The 10716-nt window shown below is 32.6% G+C and overlaps 1 protein-coding gene across 1 annotated transcript; it reads left to right on the top strand.

Annotated features, from left to right (window-relative positions):
* The first annotated feature begins 1766 nt into the window (after positions 1-1766).
* Positions 1767-6102, top strand: LOC132744934 (ileal sodium/bile acid cotransporter-like). The gene is made up of 3 exons (XM_060733726.1): positions 1767-2879; positions 4530-4707; positions 5207-6102. Exons 1-3 carry the CDS (start codon positions 2259-2261, stop codon positions 5854-5856), a joined length of 1449 nt encoding a protein of 482 aa, XP_060589709.1. The 5' UTR covers positions 1767-2258; the 3' UTR covers positions 5857-6102.
* The last annotated feature ends 4614 nt before the right edge of the window (positions 6103-10716 follow it).

Below are 10716 nucleotides of genomic sequence, written 5' to 3' on the forward strand. Positions count from 1 at the left end.
TCATAAGCATGTCGACATGCAACATAAATTTCGCATTAAAATGGCTTTAATTTAGTTATCAATTATTTGTACCTTTACCAATTGCTTTGCATTGGACGGCATTTAGCACCATACACCACCAAGAGTTACTGGGCTTACATAAACATATTCTATAAGCTTGTAATTCGTCGTTTAAAAAAGAAATTTATATCGAAATGTTGAATATTTAAACGTGATTCGTGTATAATATATTTTCATATGCTCATACTATAAAAATAGGGGAGAAATAATTGTACAAAATAACATGTATTGGAGAAATTCATGAAATTACATCAATGCTACAGAACAGAACAGGCTTTTGGTGGATGAGGATATGTTAATAAAGAACCTTTAGAGCGATACAAATGTTTAGAAGTTTGCTTGGATGTCAAGTTATTGGCTATCAAAGAGCGATTTTACCAATTTTGTGACTTTTCTTGTGCAGTTGTCGATAATGATCTAATAAGTTAACAAAGATTTGGCGAGTTTGAGATGCCTGTCGGATAAAGTAATAATACGAGATCAGAATAGGCTATAAAGTTTTGTGAGATATGCATTTTCAAAGAAATTGAAGACAATTTTCTTACCACAATATCGGTTTTCCACCTGTAAAATTGATCTCTTCATGCGTTCTCCGCCTGGGAAACATAGTGAACGATTGGACTCGGTGATTGAGAGATTGAAATATACCTGTAACTTAAAACAAATGTTCACATTGTGAAATGTTGTGTCATGCACAAAATTTAAATCTGTGTGACATTGGTCAATCTTTCATTTAAAGCTGCTTTTTTGTTTCAAAATATCACGACTAGCGGACATAACACTCGAAAATTAAATCAGTCGTTTGCCAATATAGTCTATAACTCGAATGACTTTATTGGTGCATATATATATTCAGAGATGTATACATTGTATATCATGATTATATAATAAACTTTCCTGATTTATTGAAACAAAATGCAAATGTTGCAGATCCTGATTAACGGAGCCCTTTTGTTGATGTCAGTGGCTAAATGCACCCCAACCCCTAGCACCATGGCTCAACTGACAGTCCTAATTATTAACTTAACGTCATATTTCTAGTACGTGCAAATACGTTCTGCATACGCAACTAAAAGTACCTACACGTTGAAGTTTGCAGTTATCTAAACATATTTAAGATAACGTTTTATGACGTCATTTACTTTTAAAGTCGTGTTCTTTGTAAGATATTTAACATATGCTTAAATATATCTATAATTAATAAGGCACCCCCATACATTTTCAATAAGTACTGGTGTTCATCTAAAAGTATAAAATGAAATGAAATTCAAAATAATATCTTGCCGCTTCATTGAAGTATCCCATTTCATACTGTATTATTTCAAGTACGTTATTTACCATCTGGAACGAACGTCATGTGAATTTTCAGTTTATCTGAACTTGAAAAACGAGACTTAGCTAAGCTTTATATTTGCCCATTAAAGTTTCGAGTGATTTTATATTACTGTCCCATATATATCTAGTCTGATAACGTTAAAATCCAGGCCGAGGGTTTTAAAGGCATATCTTTGCAGGGAAGATTTTCATTACAATGTTTCATATACAATGTAAACGGTAAATTTTGCATTTGAAGTTTTGTTTTCACGTTCTACCCTATCGTCATACTGTGATCACATAGGATTTTGTCTTTACAATGTGTATCCGTGGATTGTTAAGGAACAATTCTTTTTCTAGTGATATTTAAATGGATATATAAAGCTATAAAATAGTGTTATTGGTTTTTAAATGACCACTTTCATCTTGAAAGTATGACCGCGATTTAATGTGTAAAGTAAACAACGAATCACTTCAGATAAGCAAAATAATACATTGTATGCAAACGTTTTTTAGTGTTTAGAAATTTTCCTATTACTTATTTACATTATCACACATATATCAATATAATTGAAAACTGCATTGAAGTGTGGATATGCGGCGGAGTCTCATAAAATTATTTATTATCACAATCAATTGTAATAATATCAAATGAAATTTGAAATATAGAAAATATGGATTGAAATGGTTTGGACGGAGTCCCACACTTGTCTTCAAATGATAACCACGCCAGGACAAGAGTCATTCTATTAAATGTATGATAAGATAATGCGGTCTGGTTGATAACGATAAAACACTCATTTAGTTATCAACGATATGAAAAATATCGTAATAGTTACTTATTTTTGGCTATAGGAATTTAGTGCTAAAAGAATTTTTTAAAAATGGATGCCATTCACAACAATATTGGTTCAAATTTAACAGACTATTTCACCTTCACGGAACCGTTACTTCTTTTCATGTTTCTTGCAAAACAATTTCCAATGAACATAAGCTTCCCATGCACTCATGTTGGACATGAATATTCATTTATATTGTCGAGCCATTCAGAAGAAATATTTACGATTGGAAGCAATAAAAGCACAACTTTCACGTGTATTGGAAATGATAATCCACTTACTCAAGTCTACACTATTGGCATGGTAAAAGAAAGTATTGATGTGCAATTACATGGAAAGCTTTTAGGGATCTCGAAACTTCAAATTGTGATTTCAGGACCTGATCCCGATGAAATTATATTTAATGGGACGTCTAGTAAGACAAAAACATTTCATACTGCAGAACCAGACGCTAGAAAAACACAGCAAGAATTTGTGTTTCCAGTAACAGTTCTAAGAAGTATTCGGCCAATAGACAAAATATTTATGATATTAATGACAGCGTTTCTTTTTCTTATAACATTGGGGTTCGGTTGTAAACTTGATTTAGGCATCGTAAAAGAGTGTTTAAAGAAACCGGTCGCTCCAGGGATTGGGTTCGGATGTCAGTACCTAGTAATGCCACTGGTGAGTATTAAATTAAAACTTGTTAGTGCATTCGTAGTAATGAAGGAACATTTTAAAAAATGAGACTGCAATTTTTATTATTATTTTGCTATAAGCGTTTTCCATTAAGTACACTTATGTACTTATATGAATCTGTATAGCGGATGTACTCTTACTTCAATGTACATTGAGTCACTGCATGAAGTGTTATATAGTTCCCTTAATTTTATAAAATTTAGCCACGTCAATCAACATGAATTACGAAGCTGCACATGTTGGATATTTGATATTATTCAGGGTAATACGAAAGTTAGACTATCACCTAATGTACTTTTAGATATACACAATGTATGTAAATATTAATATTAATAAATCTTTAAGTACATGTATAATTCAATTTTGACTAAGTTAATCATGACTTATACATATATACGCAAATTCTTATCATAAGCCAGTGGCCGGGTTGGGTCTAATAATTATGTTCTTACAAGACTCTTCGAGAAGTACGAGTAAATATCATGAGCTAGTTTAACGTTGGTTTTTACGTTGTATCATGCGTGTATTCCATGTCGTTTTCCGACAACTTATGGGGAAAATGTAATAAAACTAGGAACATAATGATACTGAATTTGAAATATATTAAATGTCAGAAGTTGAAATTCCCATCTTTAAATCACATTATAGCTGTTAGTTATGACCTTCAATAATAAAATTACACGTTATATGTTTGTGTTTGAGATTACTTTATGGTATACCAGCGAAATAAACTAGGACAAGTGCAAAAGTTTATATTTACTGTTTTGATAAAGTTCGCCTTTACTTTTATTATTTCATGTTTGAACAATAACTAGCACAATACCTTAAAGGGTTAAAGGCACATTATGCCTCAGAAACCATTGAATTTTCTGGTTTTTTTTAGGAAGGGCAAGCATGTCTAAGAAATAGTTTTAGACATGTTAAATGCTTTTCAAAATATAATGCTGAATATAAATCAATTTGTTATAAAAGTGGACAAAATTTTAATATAAACAAAGTACATGTAGTATTTTTGACTTCCATATAAAATTATCACTGTAATAGTGCGTATAGCCAAAAAGCAACAGAAGAAAAACATGGAGCAGGGAATTGGGCAATAAGTATTTTTTTTGGAAATTTTAATAGTGCACCATAAGTAAAAAGTTTTTGAGAAACAAAACTAATATAAAAAACCCGTAGAGCGCGATTTATTGACGGAAGATTATTTCATTTGAATATGTTTGCACTGCGAAATTCTCCAGTTCGCTATTCATTGTACAAATGTACTATAATAATGTGTATTGTTATAGACGTTGAAATATGAAATTTTTTCAAAACGGCTTATGTTAAGTTTTTTTGATATACATGTGTATATGATCAGTACATGTGCTGGGATTGACAAATATGCATTTTATTTGGATTTTAAAGGCGTTTTGAGCTCCACACCCCAAGTGTCTGTGATCCCAGCTGGTGCTCAAAAGTCCCATCATGCACATGTTTTCAGTATTTATAATCATTCTTAACCTATGTTGACGTGGGAATATTCCTATCTTAATTAACGGCAAAAGGTAAAAATTATAAATAATATTAGATTTGTATAAATGACGGCATATGTCAACAAAATCTATGTCATATACATATTTTTGTAATTTTCAGCTTGGCTTTGCGATCGCTAAATTATTGCCCCTGGATGTGGACAGAAGTGTAGCGCTGGGTATATTCGTGTGTGGCACGTGTCCCGGGGGAGGTATTAGCAATATCTATACGTACCTCCTGGACGGAGATGTTTCACTGTCCATAACAATGACATTTCTGAGCACTGTAGCATCTTTAGGTAGGTAACCAGTGATGACGTTTGAGGACTTATATACCTCGGGCTTTTGTAGCTGGGGTTGAGGACGCTATTTTCATTTACTTATAATTATAAAAAGTGCAAGTTTGAAACCCACAGGGGATATATGGATTTTATTCATTTGAGGAATGTTTTCACCTAGGTTATGGAAGGTCGATGGTTATACCTAAAAGGAAATCCAGGCTCCGTGCTTACAATCAAGATTAAATGATGTTCATTGAAACATGATACTGTCATCTGATTTCGAGTATTTGCAACGAAACAAATTCATTTAGAGATAGTATATAAGAAAAATATATAAATAAAGATTATTACTGGATCAAAAGACTAAAAGTAGCTATTTGAGCTCAACAATAGTGTCGCCACATAATTTTTACCACTCATTGTCCTAACAGAAACATCATAAACGATATTGATGATATTGAAATGGACTAAAATCAGTTTCTTTTTGTTGAATCCGGTTTTTCTTTCTCTATTCCAGGTATGATGCCACTATGGATTTACACACTAGGGCAGCTTTTTGTAGATGACGAGTATAACATCACCATTCCATACATCAACATGCTGCAGATCATAGCATTAATAACAGTGCCTTTGTTCGTTGGCATTTTTATTAAATATAAATTTCTCAAAGCTGCGCTTAAAATCCTGAAAATATTAAAGCCGGTCACGGTTATAGGGATTTTACTTTTCCTGTGCATTGGTTTGTACTCAAATTGGTATATTTTCAAACTGTTCAGACCGCTTCACATTGTTGCTGGATGTCTATTGCCTTATCTAGGTTACATTATAGGGGGCGCTATCGCTGCAATATTGAAACAGCCATTTTCCCGCGTAAAAACTATTGCTCTTGAAACTGGGATGCAAAATGTGGGCGTGGCCTATCTGTTGATGATCTCATCGTTTCCGCCTCCTCATGGTGACTTATCCTCAGTTGCCCCTATGGCATCTGCTTTAATGACACCATTCCCGCCATTTATAGTGACGATTGTTTACTTGATATACAAGAAATGTTTCAAAAAGTATGAACCAGTCATTGATGAAGAGCCAGAGGTCAAGGTCGGTAACGAAGGTCAAGAGGTCAAGGTAAATGGAGAGCAACTGCTACTAGAAAAACTTAGTTCTGTATAGACGGTCACATGTTTACATTTAGAAATACCCCTAGCAACGGAAGTACTATTTTGCACATGCGCAATTTGATTAGAGGATTTTTTTTTTCAATTTATGAAGGAAATGGATTTTATATGCTTTGTAAAAATCTTTGAAAACCTGTAAATATGTTTCTATTCGTGTTATAAATGCGAATCATGTACAATAAACTGCAATTTTCATTTTTTTAAGAAAAACAAACATCAACATGTGTTGTGTATAAAAATATAGGGTGCATTATTGTTACTTGTACAAATATATAATGGTTAGCTATATTGGTCAGAGTTTTGCCATATGACAATAAAACATTCTTTGAACTATTACTGTTATGTTGATAAATTATTTTGATTTAATATCATGCGCTGTCTTAATCGCTTTACGATACAGACTGAGTGCTTACAAAAGTCTAATATTCATTACCAGGTAAGGTGCCATGTCGTGTTTGGAACAATATATAAAGACGTTTTCTCAAATAAAGAGTAGGTACAGTGGGTACTACTTTAAACGGCGGTTTATGGGGGTCTCATAATTTCTTTTTTAAGATTATGGTGGCAGAACCTCATAAACAATTAAACATTATCATGTTTGCTCAGTCAGATAGACGGGTGATTTACTGCGGATTCTTCAGCGAGTCCTCAATTATAATATGTACATAAAAAAATTCAAGCTAAACACTTCGGACCCATTTTAATTTGCTTTTTGGATTGGAAAAGCTTTTTTTATTTACAATTTTGTCAAATAGAGAAGCAATGTTTTGTTGCATCCGCGCAGTCTGATCAGGATCCACGCTGTTCGCTATCAGTTTCTCTACTTGTAATAGTGTTTGTAAGCGAACAGCATGGATCCTGATCAGACTGCGCGGATGCGCAGGCTGGTCTGGATCCATGCTGGTCGCAAACACATTGCGTTGGTTTTGTCGTGACGCGGCTCATACGAGTTTGTTTACATTTTGCTGCTTTTATAACATATTATTTTACATTTAGCACCAACAAACATCTATCATGCCCTAAAGCCATTATCTTATCGTTATAGATCTCATGTTTGACCTTTCTCAAGAAGTAAATATTTACTCACTTTTGAGGCATAATGCGCCTTTAAAGGTTGATATCGTAGCTGGCGTGGTTAACCATTTTGTCAAGATGCCTAAAACTTTCAGAAATGTCTGAAACTATAAAGGTTTATGTTTATGCTCAAAGTTAGGGCGTTACTGTTGATACTATGCTCATTTAAAGTTTTTATATCGTTTAAAGTGTCATCATACCTATCAAAGAGTAATGGTAGGCTCAAAATAACGTAAGATTTTTTCAATACCTAATTGATTTCAGTTTTCAAGTCTCTACCTCATTTGTGTATACTGTAATCTGCCACAGAGAAAATTCTGTACTGTAAATAATCGTAAATATTCGATTGATAAAAAAAGTGGTACAGTCGTTTTATACTTTAGGCAGTTGTTATATTTTATCCTATATTTTATCATAAACATTTTTCATAATCAATAGTAAGTCGATGACCATTATTGTAGTCGATCTTTTTAAATGTAATATATTATAGTCAGTTCAGCTCAACAAAATGAGTACACTTTAATCGGTATGTCGATCAACATATGCGTTTCAGCATTTGTGTATATATATAACAAGTTTCCTGGCTCACTTGTACATCATAAAACAAGTATAATAGTACGGACGTAATAGAATTCCCGTCTCGTAATGCTTCCCCTTTGCTCTGAAATCTATTGTTTATATTCTTTATTAAACACAATGAAACAGAAGTAAAGTATCAAATATACAATTTAAAGTGAATAACAATAATAATATTAATAATAATAATAATAATAATAATAATAATAATAATAATAATAAAAAAATAAAAGATTGTGTGTATAAAGTGTGACATGTTTATTTACTGAAAGAACGTCAATGCGGCACTTAATAAATTTGCTTCCCAATAGCATATTGGTTCCATTTGCCTCCCTTGTTCTGTTTATTATATTACTGTTAACAGCTTGAATATGTAGCCTAGCGGGTATGTTGTAATTTATTTTATGATTTTGTTTGTTACTCATCATATGGACTGTCCACAATCCACTTAATTAATGAAGTAAATTATGATATGAGGTTTTGTTAATGCTGTTTTTGTGGAGTTACTGAAATAAAGTGTTTTTTGCTTCATATTTTGACCAATAGCGAAGGCATTTATCGATTTTACGGATGAAGTTGTGTAGAAACTGTATTGTATTTTGATATGGATCCAGATGTCTGTCTGAAAGTCATGTACAATACACTCCTGACGCACATTTAATATTAGTTTTGTATAGCAAATACATGTAGTTATGTACATGTACAATTTGTTTTTACACTAGTATCTTAAGAATTATGACATTTAAAAGGCTTGTTTTGTCCCAGAAATGCCTTTTTATTTTTTAAAAGCTTTTTCTTTTTTGTGTACTTCTAATACTTTTATAAATGTTTTGCTTCTGTTGGTTTTTAGGCCGTTAGTAAAGTTAAAGTGATTCACTAATAGTATTTTGTATGGAATTCAAAATACTACTTTTAATATTTTAATACTATCACGATAATTTTTTTCACATCAAGCGCTATTTTCTTTTGGTCTTAATCGTTTTATTTAATATCTTATGCCTTTTCTTGGGAGGTAGAAATTGTATAATATCTAAGGGCCTATGTGCCTTTAAGTCATTCGATCCTTGCTACCCAACCCACCATTTGAATTTTTGTTCGGACGTTTCTGTACATCGGTAAATTATAATGAGTAGGTTGAAGTGATTATTTGTCATGTAGTGATCCTTCGGATAAAAGAAATAATTAAAAATGGCTTACCGTATTCTTAAGGAATTATTTGAAATATGTCAAAAACGCGGACACAGTATTAACACGGGGGAGGAAGTGTTACACGAAGGATGGAGTTCTTATGATAACTTGTTCAGGAGTTCTTGTGATAACTGTCACGGAGTTCGTCGGAAAATATCTGTATATACTACAAAACACTCGTTAAAATTGGTTATTTTCATCGTTCTAAAAAGAGTTTTAGGTGCTTAATTAAACTTTAATGATTAAGCTTGTCTTACATCTTGTTTTATGTGTCAAAGCCTAATTTACAGGCCATTTTTCATCGCCTCTTGCTTCAAATCTGGTAGTTTTGAGTAAAATTTCCAAATTACTTGCCAATTCACAAGTTTTGACCGGTTTATTTCTGGTCTTCATCCTTGCCATACATAATTACCTAATTATAATGCAAAATTGCAAACATAAAGCACCGGCTAACAGATTTATACCCAAATTTTCAAATGTCCCGGAGTTCTTGTGATAACTCTGAAGATGTCACAGAGTTCTTATGATAACTTTTGTTATTACCAGTGTGTTTCTTGCGCTAAATCACGGCACGTTTTGGCGTTTATTATCATTCAATAAGATGTTAAATCATTATGAAATGCAGTACGCTCATTCTTTGCACAAACATGTGGATAAAACGTTGATCTTAAGTGTTTGCAAAGGATAAATAGGTGATAGGCTATCATCTACAGTAAAAATTAAGCCAGCGGCCACTGATATTCAGCAGTATAATGGCTTAAACCACAAAACAAAAATGTCTCAAAACATACACGTTGTTCTAAGTTTTACATGTTTCAAGAAAGCAGACAATATATAGGCATGATTCCCTTACCTATAAGGGCTAAGTAATTTGTATCATTTTATACCATAATAAATTAGTATATACCAAGATAATTTCCACACCTATGTCTGAAAAAAGTACAAACATGATAAAAACTCAACTGCAGTTGGCTCTAACGAACAAATTTGAACTGTCCCTCCAGGTTCGAGCGAACCAAGTTTGACTTCATGTTTTTGTTATCAATTACAGCAAAAGTAGCAGAGTTTCCTCCACTAAGATTACATAGGGGAAATACTCATCAAACATCGACAGAAAAATATACATGAAAATACCATATTTGAGTATTTCAAAGCGCATTTTATCACGTACATAAATGTCCTACTGGTTTCATAGCAGTTCCCCGTCCCAAATCGCACTTTTTAACAAATAAAATAAAAATATGTCTACCGAAGAGTGCAAACTTTGACAGAACAAAGTTAGGTACCTTGTCAAGCATTACCATGTTTTAATGTTGCTCTTTTATTTTACATTTTAATAGAATAAAGGCCTGAGATGTACACCTTTGCTCACATTTATTCAAAATTTCATAGCAGTTTTTGGACCTTTTTTATTTTGAATATATAGCAATGTCCCAAACTTTTCCGTGTCGTCTGCAAATTTATTGTTTAAAAGTAGTGATTTACCTAGAATGGGATTTCAGTTATTGTCCATGGGCATTCAAAGTAGAATTCCCGAGGTCTTGTTATTCGTAAGTGTCGCAAGTTCTCTAATGTAACTTAAAACAACAGACAAACACTTTGAAACATATTAATCGCTGTACTATTATAACTGCTGTATTTCATAAAAAAAACAAATATTCTCTACTTGATGCAGTTACATAGATACTTAACTGAGAAAAAATAGTCTGTATGCCTTGATGAAAATGATAAAGGGCCAGAATACTGCTAGGAGCCGGAAACTGCTAGGAAACCAGTAAATAACTACGAAATCTGCGTTAAACAAAAAAAAATACTATGAAAAAGAAACGGGGGTAAGAAATAATATCTCTTGAACTAAAATTCACTCAAAACCAACATTATATATCCTATTTTTTGCGCAAAGGATGAGCGTACTACATTTAATAATGATTTACAATCTCATTGAATAATAAAAAAAACGCTTAAACGTGCCGTGATTTAGCGCAAGAAACACACTGGCAATAAAAAAGTTATCATA

This window comes from Ruditapes philippinarum, unplaced genomic scaffold (assembly GCF_026571515.1).
Source record: "Ruditapes philippinarum isolate M1 unplaced genomic scaffold, ASM2657151v2 ctg1296_1_1_1_1, whole genome shotgun sequence".
In the NCBI taxonomy this organism is placed as follows: domain Eukaryota; kingdom Metazoa; phylum Mollusca; class Bivalvia; order Venerida; family Veneridae; genus Ruditapes; species Ruditapes philippinarum.

Excerpts from the sequence above, each read along its gene's own strand:
- LOC132744934 (XM_060733726.1), top strand. The coding sequence starts at position 2,259 with ATGGATGCCATTCACAACAATATTGGTTCAAATTTAACAGACTATTTC. Across the intron at positions 2,880-4,529 it reads AGTACCTAGTAATGCCACTG|CTTGGCTTTGCGATCGCTAA; the intron begins GTGAGTATTAAA and ends TGTAATTTTCAG. Across the intron at positions 4,708-5,206 it reads GAGCACTGTAGCATCTTTAG|GTATGATGCCACTATGGATT; the intron begins GTAGGTAACCAG and ends TCTCTATTCCAG.